Here is an 18,018-nt window from a genome sequence, read left to right on the forward strand (position 1 = left end):
TGTCCACAATTTGTTGGGAGAAAAACTCACCTGCAACCTAAAGCAGCAGATGGAGCCACTTTTCCAGGAGATCTGCTGGGTTGGAGGATGTTAGTCGGCATATTAATTGTTCCCAACTGGCAATTGTGCTTGCTGTCTGCGGGCATTTTCATTCATAGACCTTATAATAGATGCAAAGTATGAAATTCTTTTTGGTGTGGAATTGACTAGTTCTGTTTGCAATAACATATAGTGGTATGGAAGAGGTTGAAGAGCTGCAGGCAGAGGTTAGTTAAATAAATGTTGACGCGGTGGCGCTGCGGGTTAAACCGCTGAGCTGTCGATCGGAAGGTCGGTGGTTCGAAACCGCGCGGTGGGGTGAGCTCCCGTTGCTCGTCCCAGCTTCTGCACACCAAGCAGTTCGAAAACATGCAAATGTGAGTAGATTAATTGGTACCGCTTCGGCGGGAAGGTAACGGCGTTCCGTGAGTCATGCTGGCCACATGACCCGGAAGTGTCCTATGGACAATGCCGGCTCCAAGGCTTTGAAACGGAGATGAGCACCGCCCCCTAGAGTCGGACACGACTGGACTTTACGTCAAGGGAAACCTTTACCTTTACCTATTTATGCTACAGTCAAATCCCATCCCAAACTTCTTTTCCATTTGAACAGATAACAAAGAAACAGTAAGAAAAAAGTTACCTCTAGTTGTTTCAGGGTAATGTTTCAATTTCTTTTATAGAAAGGTTTTGGATTGGTCCAGCCATATCACTAACAGCTTGTAAGAAAGCCCTGAAGACCATTTGTCTGTCTTTCTCTCTTGCATTTGTGTATTGCCAAATCTTGAATAACAATATACAATAACAAAGCATTAAAAAGAAAAGTACAGTTACAGTCAACAACATAACAAACACAGCTTACTGGTAGCTTCTCCTGAATAAGATGTAAATCTTAATTCAGTAAGTCTGAACTTTCTGCCTGGAATGCAGTTTTTCAAATTGTTTTTATGAGTGTTTAATTCCTCCTTCTCCTTCTCATGTGAGCACTTTGGGAGGTTTTCTTCTCATTAATTAATTAATTAACTAACACAATCCAGGGGCAGTTGCTTTATGCTTTATAAATTGCTCCAAAGAAAGACAGAAAGGTGGTCTCATGGCTTCATGATTGACACAAGACCCAACCAACCACCACCCATCACAGCCAATCCTCTTTTTACCAGCTTTATCTTCCCTCCTTCCCTCTCCACCTGCAGTGTGAGGATCCAAATAACTGCCTGCCCTAAAGGGTTGTTCTGTTTAACACATTTAACCTTGAAGTGAGTCCTGCAGAAATCACATATTACTCCTTTCCCTGCCGCAGGTTCTATTCTGGGGTCTTCGGGAGTTGAAGAAAGTGCAGCTTCTCTCCGTCGATCGCCCCCAAGTCCTCATTGAATGTGCCAGCAAAGGAGTGAAATCCTCTGTGATCCAGAACTACAAAAATAATCCCAATTTTAATGTCCTGACAGACTGGTTTGAAGTGGTACATGCATTCAAATCTCTGCTAAATAGATTGGTCTTTGCAATCTTTGCATTTTGCTAAAAATAATACAGTAGAGATAGATAGAATTTCATAAGAGTAATTCAATCATCCAGCACAAGGCAGCCCATGGGAGACTTGAGCTCCAGGTTTGGCTTAGATCTGGAGGTCAGTGGGTGATTTTGAACAAATCACTGTCTCTTAACTTATAGTTACCTTAGAACATGGTTGAAACCAGGGGATACAATCAGATTTTGAGTTTCATTTCATTTCCAAAATGTTGGAAGGGCATTGAGTAGAACTTTCCTTCCTGAGCTGCTATCTTGTGGGATACCTCCAGTTTGGCATAACCTGCAGTTAGAATTATCACGCTGTTCACACCCATGGAGTTTTTCCCCTAGCACCTACTGCTCAGGAGAAGGAAAATCCTTACAATATTGTTTTAAAAAAAAATTCCAGAAAAAAGACAAAAGAATGCTTAACTGCACTTTACATTTCTAGCAGCATCTGACATATAATTTATAGAAAAATATTACAGGATTATTCATCATATCATTAAGATCATGGGCTTGTTAGACCTTAAGTTAGCCAGAGAAAAAAAGAGAAAAAACCTGCTGATTTTGTTCAACTGCTTATTTATAAATCTGTTTTGTTCCATATTCACAGAATATTTTAAGCTAAATGGGATTTTACTGAGAATTTTATGTAAGGTTGGGATATAACTAACTTTTTTTTTTTTTAAGAGAAACAGCTGCAGTTATTTTAAACCCGGTAGATTTTAATCCTAGTGACATTTAATGGGGACTGTTTACAGGACTGATGACATGTTGGAAATAGATAGGGAAGGGTGCTAAAACATCAGTGGTCTTTCTACCAAGTGAAAGTCATGAAATTTGAAGAAATTCAGCAAGGGCAAGCCTCTGTAAAAATTCAGAAGGCAAATGGCAAGTCATCTCGAGTAAATTAGAGAAATCGTATCACCAGAGATTTTCTTGTAGGCTTTGATAGAAAACCCGTCTCCAGTTAAAGCTAAATGTGCAGAAAGCAGGTGATGAAAACTGCCATTTGAGAAGATGAAGAAAGATCTGACTGGTTCTTGTGTGTTTCTCCATTGTTAGGAACTGCCTGAAAATGAACTTTTGCACCCTCCGCTAAGCATCTGTGTGGTCGACTGGAGAGCCTTTGGCCGAAGCACCCTTGTTGGGACCCACACTGTCAACTGCCTTAAGCAGTTTCTGTATAAGCCCAAGGAACTTCTTGTTGCCTCAGCTAAAGAGGCTGACATCATAGAAGTTGACAAAGGTAAGACATGCCAAAAGTCTGGTCAGAATCCACCCTCCAGTCCTTTCATACAACTGTGAAGATGGATCTTTCTTGGATGGCCTTTGAGACCTAACTGTTGCTGCTATTAACTGGGGCTGGTTGTTTTTGTGATATCTATTTTAGCAGGATTTACTGGTTAATATTTTATTGTTAAATGTTAACGTGTTTGTTTTACTTTGTTGTACTACATGGAGCTACCTTTGAAGACCACTCAGAAACTACAGCTGGTCCTGAACGCAATGGCAGGAGTAGTTATGGGCACTGTTGGCTTCTGGGTGCAATTCAAGGTGTTGGTTGTCACCTATAAAGCTCTACATATAGCTTAGGAACTGGATACCTAAGGGATCACCTTTCTCCTGTTGTTTCTGCCTGCCCAGTAATATCTGTCAAGCAGAGTTGGCTTACTCCAGGTCCCATCTGTAGAGCAATGTCATCTTGCAGGACCTATGAGATGGTCCTTCTTTGTGGTTGTACCTGCCCTATGAACAGCATCTCCCACCCACCCCCAAGTCCATATGGTCCCAACTTGCAGGGCTTTTTCAAATCTTTAAGACTCTTGGCTCTTCCAACAGGCCTTGGAACAAGGTGGCTTAGGATTTGCTCCCTACTTTAAGTTTAAGGACTAGAACTCACAGTCACCCAATTCCTAGCCTGATGCCTTAACTACTACACCAAACTGGCTCTCTTGTCATTTATTTGGTCTTATTTATATTTAAGCTTTGTTCCATATTTTCACTGTGTTCCTTGACTTTCATTACTAGAGCTTGTAGATATGTGCATTTACACTATCAGAGTAGTACAGGTTATTGATGTTTTTTCCTCCAGTTTTAAAAACATGCTCAATTCCTTCCAATCCAGTTTCCCTAAGTATATACTCAGCATGGAGGCTGAATAAATAAGGAGAGAGTATACAGCTTTGCCTCACTCCTTGCCAATCTGGAGCCAGTCAGTTTCACTGTGGTCCATCCAGCCTGTGACTTCCTTTCTTGTGTATAGATTTCACATGAGAGCAATGAGGTGTTCTGGGATTTCCATTTTCCTAAGGACGTTCTACACCTTGACATGGTCATCACAATCAAAGGCCTTTCTATAGTCCAGTGTTTCTCATCCTTGGCAACTTTAAGATGCATGGACTTCAACCCCAGAATTCCCTAGCCAGCCATGTTGGCTGGGGAATTCTGGGTGTTGAAGTCCACACATCTTCAAATTGCCAAGGTTGAGAAACACTGCTATAGTCAATGAAGCACATACTGACGTCTATTTAAGATTTTGGGGTTTTTTTTTTACTTTCTCAGTTATCCAGTGTGCATCTGCAATAATGCCCCTTGCCAGTCAAGGCCTGGTTATTTTTACCAGGTAGCTAGATCTGTGCTACAGCCTGTAAGATTAGACTAAAAGGCAATATGGGAATATTTTAAATTCATTTTATTTATTTATATATCAAATTTAGTCACCGCCCCATCTCACTCAGAGAGCAACCTTGGGTGGTTTACATAAAACAGGAATAAAATTTTAGTTAAAATACAATAAAACACTAAAACAATAAGGCAATAAAATAAAAACTATCGCCTTAATAAATAATATATTCCAAGAGGTAGATGGTAAAAAGTCCTTAATTCATTACAATCCAGTTTTATTATTCTAGTACTAATCAAGGTGGTTATATGATTTAGATTTATTGCACTATGGAATAGTTTTATTCAGTTAGCATTTATTTCTAAGGTTTTATATCTCTTGTTCCTTTTATGATCGAAATACATTTTTGTTTGATTATGGTGCATCATTTTAACATGTTGGTCTATGACTATAATGAACATTAACTAACAATACAGTTCAGAGGATCACCCTCTGGCTATTTAATCTTTCTTTCCTTTTCTGTCATGTTAAAATGACAGTTTGGGAATGACTTTTCAGGAGTTTAGAAGGCCATACCCAAGACTATGTAACCACATGTGGCCCCTGGTTCACAGGCTGTACATCACCGCTTGATCTGCCTGCATGAAGGACAGGTGGGAATGCTTAAAGGTCTCTCTACCTCTGATCTAAGAGATGTGCCAATATTCTCATTATCATACAGCCACTTAAACGGGAGAAGCTGCTACAACGTGCTGAGTCTCAGGATCTCCATTTGGAATTAGAGTTGGGAAAGACCACTGCCCTGGATCATTTACAGGTCCCAGAGAGGCATTTTTTCACACCAAGGACGATTAAAATTTCAGATCAGGAGAAGAAATGCTGCAACACAATCTGATGGGTGTCCTGCGTCCCCCATCCTGTCTTTTTTTTTTTTATTGCAACAGCCAAAATGGGCATTTTGGAATAATATCTACTTTAGGTTGATTTGCATAATATACTTCTATTAATTTATGAACTACAGCATTTGTAATGAACCTGGGAACTATTTAGTTTAGTGAGGAAATTGAACCAGTTTAGTCCTATACAGCTGATAGGGCTTTCATTGTTTAGAATACTGAAGACATGGTCTTGTTCAGTTTTATATATCCACTCCTTTCCAGCTTCACCTGCTCCAGCACAACCTCAGACGATTCAGCCTCTGGCATCTCCAGCAGAACACGTATATGTTGATGTGGAGCATGGTGAGCCTGCTTTAGCCATCCCAAAACCTGAGACAGCAGCAGTATGTACTCCCCCACCACCCTCTCTACTACCAGCAGCTCCTTCACGGAAACCTTCACCAGCACCTACCTCTGGATCTTCAAAAGATAGGAAACTAAAAGTAGGTAACATCCAATTTTGGAATTTTTTGAATTTTCCACTAGACAATGCATTCTCTTCCATATTATTAAACAGGGTGCAAAAAAAATTTCTTGGCTGTTTCATTCCATATTCAGAATAAAAATTTGGGCCTCTCAGAACGAGTCATTTCTGCTATCCCGGGCTATTACAAGTATTACAGTTGAACTTTGTTCTTTGGTTGCAATCGGAGTGTGGTTGCTATTTTAAATTTCAGCCTAGTTAATGGCAATTGGGTTAGACAAAAGGGTGAGGTGTGAGATGCAACGGCGAGGCAAAGCAGCACGTGATAGGGCTGAGGAATTGTGGATTGTGGATTCTGTTCTGCTGCTGGAGAGAGGACCAGAAGTGCTGCAGCCAACTACACAGTTGCCTGTCCTGCTGAGATCATAGTGTTTAAATGCAGAGACAATTACCAATACTATGTTGGGTCAGACTGAGTTGAGTTGTTGAGCTTTTGTTTGTGGGCATGCATTCTGTGCATGCTCTTGTTTGTTGTTGTTTATTTGTTCAGTCGCTTCCGACTCTTCGTGACTTCATGGACCAGCCCACGCCAGAGCTTCCTGTCGGTCGTCAACACCCCCAGCTCCCCCAGGGACGAGTCCGTCACCTCTAGAATATCATCCATCCACCTTGCCCTTGGTCGGCCCCTCTTCCTTTTGCCCTCCACTCTTCCTAGCATCAGCATGCTCTTGTACACAGCTGAAATTGAACTTGAACTTCAGTGGACATTTAAATGTTGGTTTTGCTGCTTTGTAGAACCTGGGGCAATACTGCAGTGCAGGGTTTCTCAATCACGGCTCTATGGAAGCCTAGGGTTCCATGAGAGGTCACTAGGGGTCCCCTGGGAGGCCACAATTTATTTAAAAATTATTACAAATTTGGGCAACTTAACATTAAAGAGATACGTTTCATTGTTTATGTTTAGTTTAAGAACACCTTTAGTGCATCCACACAGACCTACCCATGAAACGAATATAATAATTTGGTAACTTCTGGCCTGTATTTGAGCCTGAATGTGCAGGGGTTCCCCAAGGCCTGAAAAATATTTCAAGGGTTCCTCCAGGGCCAAAAAGTTGAGAAAGGCTGCTGTAGTGTAATTTTTGTTGCATAGTGAAGGGCCGCAAATCACGGCTTAGGACCAGAGTCCTTTAAACCTGGTATGGGTCCCAATAAACATACCAAGTGAGAAATAGGATAACCCTTTTATTTGAGCGCTCAAGTAACAAGGGGGTCTCTCCTCTGAAAAGGAGAGCCCTTTGTGTTAGTAGACAGCATCTTTTATACCATTATCCATAAGATAAAGTTACAAATATAAGATGATTATTGGACCATTTCTGTCACAGGGTACATAGGCGTGCATACGTTTGTATTATCTATGTTAACTATACGCTACATCTACACCCATCACCATTTAGGGATTCTGCCCTTCTTCAGGTGTAAAATTCCTTCTTGGCCCCTCCTTTGGGAGTGGAATGATCTAATAATGGGAGGAGAATTTAACATTACAATTACCTGTCTGGTTATTTTTGGACAAGATATCCCCCATGTGTGCATGCTTGCATTCTTGTATTGTCTTCTACTGGTTTCTGCTGGTTCTGGTTTGTATTTCCTTCCCTTATCTTCCATTCGTGCCATCTCCCAACTTATACCTGTCATGCACTTGTCAGCCTCCCTCATATTCCAACTTATTCTTAGGCATCCTTATCCCCCAGGAGAGCCTTGGAGCTCTTGAGACAAGGAAGCTTATTATTTTCCTTGACAATTACAGCTTACACAGTTAGCTGAACACATATATTCCTTATAAGAAGGATGCTGATAAAATTCTGTCTCCACAATAGTGTTAATGCTATTTTTCTTGCAAGACTTAAGCAACAGTAGTTCTTTGCAGAAACAAAATCAAGTAGGCAATGTTCAGCAAAAAGCAACTTATCCAATAGTTTGTGCTGGGCTTATGCCTGTAGACAGGCTGAAAGGTTGCAATAGTAATCATCATCTTCTTGGCCAATATTTCTGTACATATGGTAACAGGTAGCAGCAGTATGAAGCATGAACTATCAGCCCATCTTCTCCAACTCTCATCACTAATTTTGGGAAGAAAAGTGAGGGACATATTCCAAATTCCTTTTGTCTTCTATAGCTGAAACACTCAAAATATTTGGAGTATTGTTCTGTCAGATTATAGAACCCGTGAAATATTTCCAATTTTGTTTTCTCAGAACACAGCCAACTCAGAATGTTCCAGCCAAATATTTCAAGTGGGGATGTTTTCTTCTGAGTCTATAAAACAAATCTGTATTTCATATACATTCCTACATATTATGTCACATTGTTGTTGTTTATTCGTTCAGTCGCTTCCAACTCTCCGTGACTTCATGGACCAGCCCACGCCAGAGCTTCCTGTCGGTCGTCAACACCCCCAGCTCCCCCAGGGACGAGTCCGTCACCTCTAGAATATCATCCATCCACCTTGCCCTTGGTCGGCCACTCTTCCTTTTGCCCTCCACTCTCCCTAGCATCAGCATCTTCTCCCGGGTGTCCTGTCTTCTCATTATGTGGCCAAAGTACTTCCGTTTTGCCTTTAATCTCGTTCCCTCAAGTGAGCAGTCTGGCTTTATTTCCTGGAGGATGGACTGGTTTGATCTTCTTGCAGTCCAAGGCACTCTCAGAATTTTCCTCCAACACCACAGTTCAAAAGCATCGATCTTCCTTCGCTCAGCCTTCCTTATGGCCCAGCTCTCGCAGCCATATGTTACTACGGGGAACACCATTGCTTTAACTATGCGGACCTTTGTTGTCAGTGTGATGTCTCTGCTCTTAACTATTTTATCGAGATTTGTCATTGCTCTTCTCCCAAGGATTAAGCGTCTTCTGATTTCCTGACTGCAGTCAGCATCTGCAGTAATCTTCGCACCTAGAAATACAAAGTCTTTCACTGCTTCTACATTTTCTCCCTCTATTTGCCAGTTATCAATCAAGCTAGCTGGATTATGTCACATTATTATACCTTAAAGGCTATGGACAATGCACCTATTCCTTATACTTGTTTGGGGGATGGAGAAGTGATTGTATAAACTAGGATGAGTAACCATACTGAAAATCATTGTATAGTTTGATGCTATAGCTCAGATACTCCTTCTGTTTTTGAAAAACCAAATAATAAAAAACAGAAAACAGAAAGACCACAATAGAAAAATGCACATTCCTCATCACAGAAGAGGTCCAGGTTTAAAACATCCATATTCAGTATTTCTTTGTCATAGACATTTGTATAAAATTCGAATCATTTATTAGGAATTACTGTGTTGATGTAATTAAAAATAGATACAAAAGTAAATTTTTAAAAAAATTACTCCCAGTGACAAACATTTTTACCGGTACCATTTTTAAGGGCCCCAGAAAATCAATTTACCGCTCTACCAAGAGGAAAAAGAGAACGCTTGTTGATGAATCTGCTGAAAATGTCATTGATTGGTGGTCAAAGTATTACGCTTCAATACAAAAAGTACAAAAGGTAGGCACCTTAATAATACACATTCTAATCTATTTTTATACGTGATATAATTTTGTAGGATTATAGTTTTTCCCTCATTAGGAATAGCTCCTTTTCAGACATTTCAGACATACATACATGTGTGTGTCTGTGTCTGTGTATGTGTGTGTACTCACACACACACACACACACACACACACACACAGTCTTCCAGCAAAGAAAAGTACTCCTAATTAAATAAGAAGAATAAATATATTAAAGCTGGGTTGTAGTTAAGTAGCTTATTCTATATGTTCATATTTACCTAAACTTTTCATTTTATTTCAAAAGGCAAAAGTCCTTGATTTCAGTGATGGAAAACCAGGAGCATGTAAGTAAATACTTGCATTTTTATTAACAGTGTGTTCCATAATTAATGGTAACAGTCCATTCTCTCAAGAAATACTCATTCTGCAGTATTCTGCTATGTTGTGAGTGAGCTGTATCCCAAATCTCTGTTTTGCCAATAGAATATCTATTTCCCCTGGAAAAGGGGCTTTCGATCCCATTGAGGATCTCACTTGTAGAGGAAAGAGAGAAGCCCATTTTCATGTTGATTCCTCTTCTGTCCTATAGCCTACTGAATAATGGTCCATAGGATCCACTGAAACAGATCTATAGGGAACATGAGGCTACTGGAATGCAAAAGAAGTTCACCCTGACTACTGTTGGGAACACATGTGGATGCTCTATTTTCACCATGTTTTGTAGCTTCAAGAAACTATAATAATTAAATAAAGTCTTCTAGCACTCATAATCAAAGCAAAAGGTGTTTTTTTAGAAAATGGGTACACTACTCACTCTTCCATGCAAAGGATTTACATTTTCTTGCATGGTATAATTTGCATTTTAAAAGCCTGAATCAAGAGAATGTGTATGTCAAAGATCCAAAATAGAATAATTTGTATAAAAAACACCGGTTTGTAGCAAGAGAGCTATCTAGAGATTTATATACAGATAGTCCTCATTTAACAGTCACTCGTTCAGTGACCATTCAACATTACGACAGCACTGAACGAGGAGGCTTACAACTGGTCCTCGTAGTTGTGGCCATTGCAGCATCCCTGTGGTCGCATGATTGCAATTCAAGTATTTGGCAACCAGCTCACAATTATGATGGTTGCGGCATCCCATGGTCATGTGATCACCATCTGCAACCTTCCCTGCCAGCTTCTGACAAGCAAAGTGGGAGTGGAAGCTACAAATGGTGATCATGTGATGTCGCATCTAACAATCATGCGGGATTTGCTTAACAACGACAACAGGAACTGCCATAACTGCCGTCATAAGTTAGTGCAGTCCCATGACATGCTTTACGACCCTATTGCTTAGCGATGGAGTTGCCAGTCCCGATTACCATAGTTAAGTTAGGACTACCTGTATTAGAGGGATAGATGTATATAACCTCCATCTGTTATGAGAAGTTGCAAATGTAAATGATTATGAACATTGTAATGTGAGTGCGTGGATTTTTTTTTAAATAGTGCCCAATTAATTTTGTGCCTTCAAGTCAGTATTAACTCCTGGCAATTTCCTAGACAAGCTTCTGCAATTTTCTTGGCAACATTTTCAGAAGTGGTTTGCCCTTGCTTTCTTCCTAGGGTTGAAAGAGAGTTTTTTGTTGTTTATTCGTTTAGTCGCTTCCGACTCTTCGTGACTTCATGGACCAGCCCACGCCAGAGCTTCCTGTCGGTCATCAACGCCCCCAGCTCCCCCAGGGACGAGTCCGTCACCTCTAGAATATCATCCATCCACCTTGCCCTTGGTCGGCCCCTCTTCCTTTTGCCCTCCACTCTCCCGAGCATCAGCATCTTCGCCAGGGTGTCCTGTCTTCTCATTATGTGGCCAAAGTATTTCAGTTTGGCCTTTAATATCATTCCCTCAAGTGAGCAGTCTGGCTTTATTTCCTGGAGGATGGACTGGTTTGATCTTCGTGCAGTCCAAGGCACTCTCAGAATTTTCCTCCAACACCACAGTTCAAAAGCATCGATCTTCCTTCGCTCAGCCTTCCTTATGGTCCAGCTCTCGCAGCCATATGTTACTACGGGGAACACCATTGCTTTAACTATGCGGGCCTTTGTTGTCAGTGTGATGTCTCTGCTCTTAACTATTTTATCGAGATTTGTCATTGCTCTTCTTCCAAGGATTAAGCGTCTTCTGATTTCCTGACTGCAGTCAGCATCTGCAGTAATCTTCGCAGCTAGAAATACAAAGTTTTTCACTGCTTCTACATTTTCTCCCTCTATTTGCCAGTTATCAATCAAGCTGGTTGCCATAATCTTGGTTTTTTTGAGGTTTAGCTGCAAACCAGCTTTTGCACTTTCTTCTTTCACCTTCATCATAAGGCTTCTCAGTTCCTCTTCGCTTTCAGCCATCAAAGTGGTATCATCTGCATATCTGAGATTGTTAATGTTTCTTCCAGAGATTTTAACTCCAGCCTTCGATTCCTCAAGGCCAGCTTGTCGCATGATGTGTTCTGCATACAAGTTGAATAGGTAGGGTGAGAGGATACAGCCCTGCCGTACTCCTTTCCCAATCGTAAACCAGTCTGTTGTTCCGTGATCTGTTCTTACTGTTGCTACTTGGTCGTTATACAGATTCTTCAGGAGGCAGACAAGATGACTTGGTATCCCCATACCACTAAGAACTTGCCACAATTTGTTATGGTCCACACAGTCAAAGGCTTTAGAATAGTCAATAAAACAGAAATAGATGTTTTTCTGAAACTCCCTGGCTTTTTCCATTATCCAGCGGATATTGGCAATTTGGTCTCTAGTTCCTCTGCCTTTTCTAAACCCAGCTTGTACATCTGGCAATTCTCGCTCCATGAACTGCTGAAGTCTACCTTGCAGGATCTTGAGCATTACCTTACTGGCATGTGAAATGAGTGCCACTGTTCGATAGTTTGAACATTCTTTAGTGTTTCCCTTTTTTGGTATGGGGATATAAGTTGATTTTTTCCAGTCTGATGGCCATTCTTGTGTTTTCCAAATTTGCTGGCATATAGCATGCATTACCTTGACAGCATCATCTTGCAAGATTTTGAACAGTTCAGCTGGGATGCCGTCATCTCCTGTTGCCTTGTTATTAGCAATGCTTCTTAAGGCCCACTCAACCTCACTCTTCAGGATGTCTGGCTCTAGCTCACTGACCACACCGTCAAAGCTATCCCCGATATTGTTATCCTTCCTATACAGGTCTTCTGTATATTCTTGCCACCTTTTCTTGATCTCTTCTTCTTCTGTTAGGTCCTTGCCATCTTTGTTTTTGATCATACCCATTTTTGCTTGGAATTTACCTCCAATGTTTCTAATTTTCTGGAAGAGGTCTCTTGTCCTTCCTATTTTATTGTCTTCTTCCACTTCCGCGCATTGCTTGTTTAAAAATAATTCCTTATCTCTTCTGGCTAACCTCTGGAATTTTGCATTTAATTGGGCATATGTCCCCCTATCACTGTTGCCTTTTGCTTTCCTTCTTTCTTGGGCTACTTCTAGTGTCTCAGCAGACAGCCATTTTGCCTTCTTGGTTTTCTCTTTCTTTGGGATGTATTTTGTTGCTGCCTCCTGAACAATGCTGCCAACTTCTGTCCAGAGTTCTTCCGGGACCCTATCTACTAAGTCCAGTCCCTTAAATCTATTCTTCACCTCCACTGCATATTCCTTAGGAATATTAGTGAGCTCATATCTAGCTGATCTGTGGGTCTTCCCTAATCTCTTTAGTCTGATCCTAAATTGTGCAAGAAGAAGTTCGTGATCTGAACTACAGTCAGCTCCAGGCCTTGTTTTTACCGACTGTACAGATGTCCGCCACCTTTGGCTGCAAAGGATGTAATCAATCTGATTTCGGTGTTGTCCATCTGGTGAAGTCCATGTATAAAGCCGTCTCTTAGGTTGTTGGAAGAGAGTGTTTGTTATGCAGAGTGAATTGTCTTGGCAAAATTCTATCAGCCTATGTCCTGCTTCATTTTGTTCTCCCAGGCCATACTTACCTGTAATTCGAGGTGTCATTTGACTGCCCACCTTAGCATTCCAGTCTCCTGTGATGAAAATAACATCTCTTTTAGGTGTGTTGTCCAGTAGGTGCTGCAGATCCTCATAGAACTGCTCTACTTCAGCTTCTTCAGCATTTGTGGTTGGGGCGTATATTTGGATCACTGTGATGTTAGATGGCTTGCCCTGAATTCGAATTGAGATCATTCTGTCGTTTTTTGGGTTGTATCCAAGCACTGCTTTAGCCACTTTACTATTAATTATGAAGGCTACTCCATTTCTTCTGTGGTCCTCTTGTCCACAGTAGTAGATCTGGTGGTCATTTGATGTGAAGTGGCCCATTCCAGTCCATTTCAGTTCACTGACGCCCAGAATGTCTATCTTTAATCTTGACATCTCACCAATAACCACATCCAATTTGCCCTGGCTCATAGATCTTACATTCCAGGTTCCAATGGTGTGTTGATCCTTAGAACATCGGATTCGCCGTTCACCACCAGCACCGTCGGCCGCTAGCCGTCCTTTCGGCTTTGAGCTAGCTGCGTCATCACGTCTGGGGCTAGTTGAGCTCATCCTCTGTTCCTCCCCAGTAGCATTTTGACCATCTTCCGACCTGGGGGTCTCACCTTCCGATGGTATACCGACATATCTCTGGTTGTACTGATCCATTTAGTTTTCACGGCAAGAATACTGGGGTGGGTTGCCATTACCTTCCCCAGGGATCGCATTTAGTCTGACCTCTCTGTCATGACCTTCCCGTCTTGGGTGGCCCTTCACGGTTTAGCTCATGGCATCATTGAGGTGCTCAAGCTCCAGCACCACGACAAGGTAACGATCCTTTGCTGAAGTGAAAGAGAGTAGCTGGCCCAAAATCACCAAGCTGGCTTTGTGCCTGAGGCAGGTCTACAACTCATGGTCTCCTGGTGCCTTTAATCACTACATCCAAACTGGCTCTCCATATATTAATACTGCCCTATTAATACTTAGAGCAAAGCAGATGTGATTTTTTAGCGATCTGCATTTCCCCACTTGTGAGCTGGCAAGGAATTTAGGATCCATTGTGTGTCCTTCACAGAAGGGATCAGTCTTAAGTGGAATTTGAGAATGCAATCTGGACAACTACTAGAGAGTTGCTTTTGTCTGTGTACAAGGTAGCTACCATTTCCCTACTGCTCTAATCCTACCTGATATATTGCTAATGCCATTCCCATGATCCAGCCAGTTGCTTGTTCTATTTAAGACACTATCAAGAAGACGATGCAGAGTTGTAGATTTTCATTGACCTTATGGGAAGACTCATTGCTATAGTACCCTGGAATTCATTCATTCATTCATTCATTCATTCATTCATTCATTCATTCATTCATTCATTCTTCTTCTATAGCCAAACATGTGCTTAGGGGAGGGTTCAGTCAAACATGCTCATGCTTGAAGATAGGATGGGATAAACCTGGTAGCCATGGCCCACTGTATGCTCTAGCCCACTGTTCCTCAACCTTGGCAACCCGAAGATGTGTGGACTCCAAGTCCCAGAATTCCCTGGCCAGCATGGCTGACCGGGGAATTCTGGGAGTTGGAGTCCACACATCTTCGGGTTGCCAAGGTTGAGAACACTGCTCAGCCAGATCTACAAGTTTAGCACATTTTAGAAGGGCATCTCCACATGGAAGGAGATCCTGAGTGACAAAGGAGATTTTTTCCAAGACCCTTCTTCATGGAGAAGTTGCCACACATGTATTATTTCTTACATATTGCAATCTCATAGATGGGATTCATGGCTGCATCCAGCAGAGAGAGAGCAGAACCAAGGTTATAGAACCTCTTTTTGAATTCACCTAATATGTGAGGCTATTTGGCCGTTCTCCTTATTGGAACTTTCTAACTGAGATCTTACAGGAAGGGTGATGTTTAATTTCTCCCTCCCTCCACTTGTGCTTCTGATACACCCCTCTCTGGTTAATACTGGTAAGATAAAAATGTGGAAGTATTTGGCGTTCATCATCTACTTTGGCCCTAAACCTGAGTGATTGGTCTAAATTTCTAGTGTAGATCAGCAGAGATCAATTTCAGGAAAGAAGTGGGTTAAATCAAGCTACTGCATCTCAGGGAAGTTTTATTAAGGAGATGGTGCTTTGGCTCATAATCTTACCTTTTCTACACTCATTAGCTTGGAAGCTGGTGAAGGTGAGTGGAATTTTAATCATTAAATCACTGACACAGCAGAGCTTCTCAGAGATTTAATTATGCAGGCAATTTGCATCTACCCGTGACTGAAATGTTTTAATCGGTTAGCCAAGCTACACAAAGTCATTCTTTCTAATTCTGTATTCATGTTCAATATAATTTTGCCTTCAGTTCAAATACAGTTTTGTTCAGCAGCCCATGCGCCATCATTCCTCCTGTTGTCTTAGTTAAGCCAGAACAGGCCTTTATAGAAGTTTCAGCCCTGTGCATCAAATGTTGGCTTGGAATATCTGAATGTGGGTGTCAAGGAATTTGAGATACTTTGCCAGACCTAGAATCAAAGGCTATTTAAATAGCGTGGTTATTTGTGAAGAGCTATTTAAATCAAAAGGAAGTGTGAAACACAAAGGAGCAAGGAGTGAAGAGTATGAATGCTATACCTGAGGGAATGTGTAGCATGTGAAGGATCGGAAGCAGAAGCAAAACCGGAACCATTTTTTGGCACCAGTAGCGCAGCTTACAGTGACCAGGTAGGACCTTGTTCGCTTCCACTGTGCCTGATAAATCCCATATGTGAAGCAGTTCCAGCTTGTGTCACAGTATCGTGGGCTGCCAGTCCTGTGGCAAAAAATCTCCATGAGCTTCAGGCCTACCTCAAAAACTGACTGAGCAAAGAGACAGAAGGAGGAAGAAAAGTGATGGGACAGTTCACTCAGTAAACTTTTGTGCTGGCATTTTGACATATCAGAATGGGGTGATCTTGAAGCCAATTCAGTGGCCTGCTAGAACCACTGAAATGGAGCAGAGCTTAACACAGCTGAGAAGCTGGGACAGAAAAAGAAAATTATCTTAGATAGCTTCAATGAGCATGCCAGAGAAACACAGGTTATTGATCTTACACACTCAGCCCTCCCAAGCATAAAGAATCACATGCTTAGATATATTAGGTTAAGAAGTAAAAAGAAGCTTATTGACTTTATTCTTTGTTGTTCTGTAACATCCATCTTGGTGGAAAAGGTGAAGTTCCTTTGTTCTTCTTTTCTTTCTAATTACATAGTTTGCCCTGAACTCTCAGCCCTACAGCTGCCAAGAGCTGTGTGGAAGAAAGGGGCAGAATTCTTCATCAAGGCCCAAGCACATGGCCCTGATAGAGACAGCAGCATCCATGCTGCCTCTCCCTGGGTGGAGAAGGGGGGAAGTGGGAGTGGCAACAAACAGCTTCCTCAGAGTTGCATTGTGGGGCAACTTAATTTACATGTTAATGAGGCATGCTGGATTTGCCAAAACTTCCAACAGATCTCACAACATGTTTATTACATAGGAGGGGAACTTGTCCTTTCACACAATAGCTGCAATGATGGATGTGGCCATCAAAAAAAAATCCATGTTCTGGAAGGAACACTAGTGCAGATGTTCCCAGCTCTTCCCTCTCAAGTCCAAGAATGCTCCCTACCATTCTGATTTACTGTTATCTTTTTTTTCTGAGCTGTATCTCAGAAAGCCCAGGGTTGAAGCCCCCACCCCATTTTTATTTTATTTTTGAAATTTGCTTATGGAGCATAGCTGGAACCTGGAGTGTTATGGTACAGAAAGCTTGACCATTGCTAAGCAGCACGCTGGCTTCTATTTTTTTAAAATCTACAAAGAAAGTAAAGGGATAGTGAGCCTGTGGGTCTCAGAAGAAGCTTCTGGGGGCCAGCGTTTTATTTAGTCCTCCAATAAGTCTTTCTGTGTAGGTCAGATGTTTAAAGATGGCCTTGAATCCCAGTCAATTATACTGAAACTCAGGGACTTCGGAGAGGGTGGGGGGAGCTCAAAAAAATCCAGATAGTGCTTGTGCAGTCAAATCCCCACCATGCAGCCATGGTGAACATCTTGTTTTTAGCCCCACCCCACCTTGGGAATGCCCCAGGTTAAGCTTAATGATGACCTTCATGATGATTCTGTAGCCTCCCATTGTCAAGATGGGATATTAGTGAATATCATATTTCATTATTATATTATCTGGTTGGTTGGCCAACTTCAATTGTACTTTCAGTGATAGTAGCCTTGAGTTTCATCCTTTGGTGCAGAAATCTTGATGACCACTAGATGGCAGCTAAAACTTTCTGTTTGCTCCCATCTAGCTAGATTTTTTCTGGATTTTTACAGCCCACGTATAGCAGTCCTATTTTTGTCAGAACCATTACAACTGTAATAATGATACTTTCATTCCTATAGCAAAACAGACGACAGACCATGTAATCTTCAGCTTTGAAGATGAGCCAGACAAAAAGAAGAAAGAGAAATTGCTGAAAACCAAAGTGAAAGAGGCACCACCCAACCTAGCAACCATGGAGGTAGAGTTTATTACGATTCCTTCAGGTTTGAGGTTATTTCATATTATTACTATCTTCATTTGGAAAACTGAAATTCCAGTTTTGGAACATAAGGACAATTGCTTGTGGAATGCAAGGCAATTGGTATTCAATATAAAATGAAACTGGCTCAAATTCTGTATTCCTCTGGCTGAAATAAAGCACATGAGAAGAATTCTTCTGGATCAGAAAAGATTTCTATTATGAAAGCAAGAGTGTACATCTTATACGGTGTCAGTGATTGGTTTTCAAATTTCTGAACATAGAGTTTTGTTCAACAAACCTGACAGGAAAAACCACAGAATCTGCTTTGCACACAAGCTGCTGCTACACTGAGAGGTCTGCATTTGTTTATCTGATAAACTTATGAATTACGGTATG

General features: G+C 41.4%; 1 protein-coding gene across 1 annotated transcript in view; it reads left to right on the plus strand.

The window, feature by feature from the left end:
* FER1L6 (fer-1 like family member 6) overlaps window positions 1-18,018 on the plus strand; it is a 96,478-nt gene that overhangs the window by 57,194 nt on the left and 21,266 nt on the right. The window contains exons 24-29 of the mRNA XM_063299650.1: window positions 1,340-1,501; window positions 2,617-2,800; window positions 5,338-5,558; window positions 8,967-9,089; window positions 9,399-9,438; window positions 17,501-17,619. Coding sequence (XP_063155720.1) covers window positions 1,340-1,501; window positions 2,617-2,800; window positions 5,338-5,558; window positions 8,967-9,089; window positions 9,399-9,438; window positions 17,501-17,619 — 849 coding nt within the window. The remainder of the gene's footprint in view (window positions 1-1,339; window positions 1,502-2,616; window positions 2,801-5,337; window positions 5,559-8,966; window positions 9,090-9,398; window positions 9,439-17,500; window positions 17,620-18,018) is intronic.

Source organism: Candoia aspera, chromosome 3 (genome assembly GCF_035149785.1).
Source record: "Candoia aspera isolate rCanAsp1 chromosome 3, rCanAsp1.hap2, whole genome shotgun sequence".
Classification (NCBI taxonomy): Eukaryota; Metazoa; Chordata; class Lepidosauria; order Squamata; family Boidae; genus Candoia; species Candoia aspera.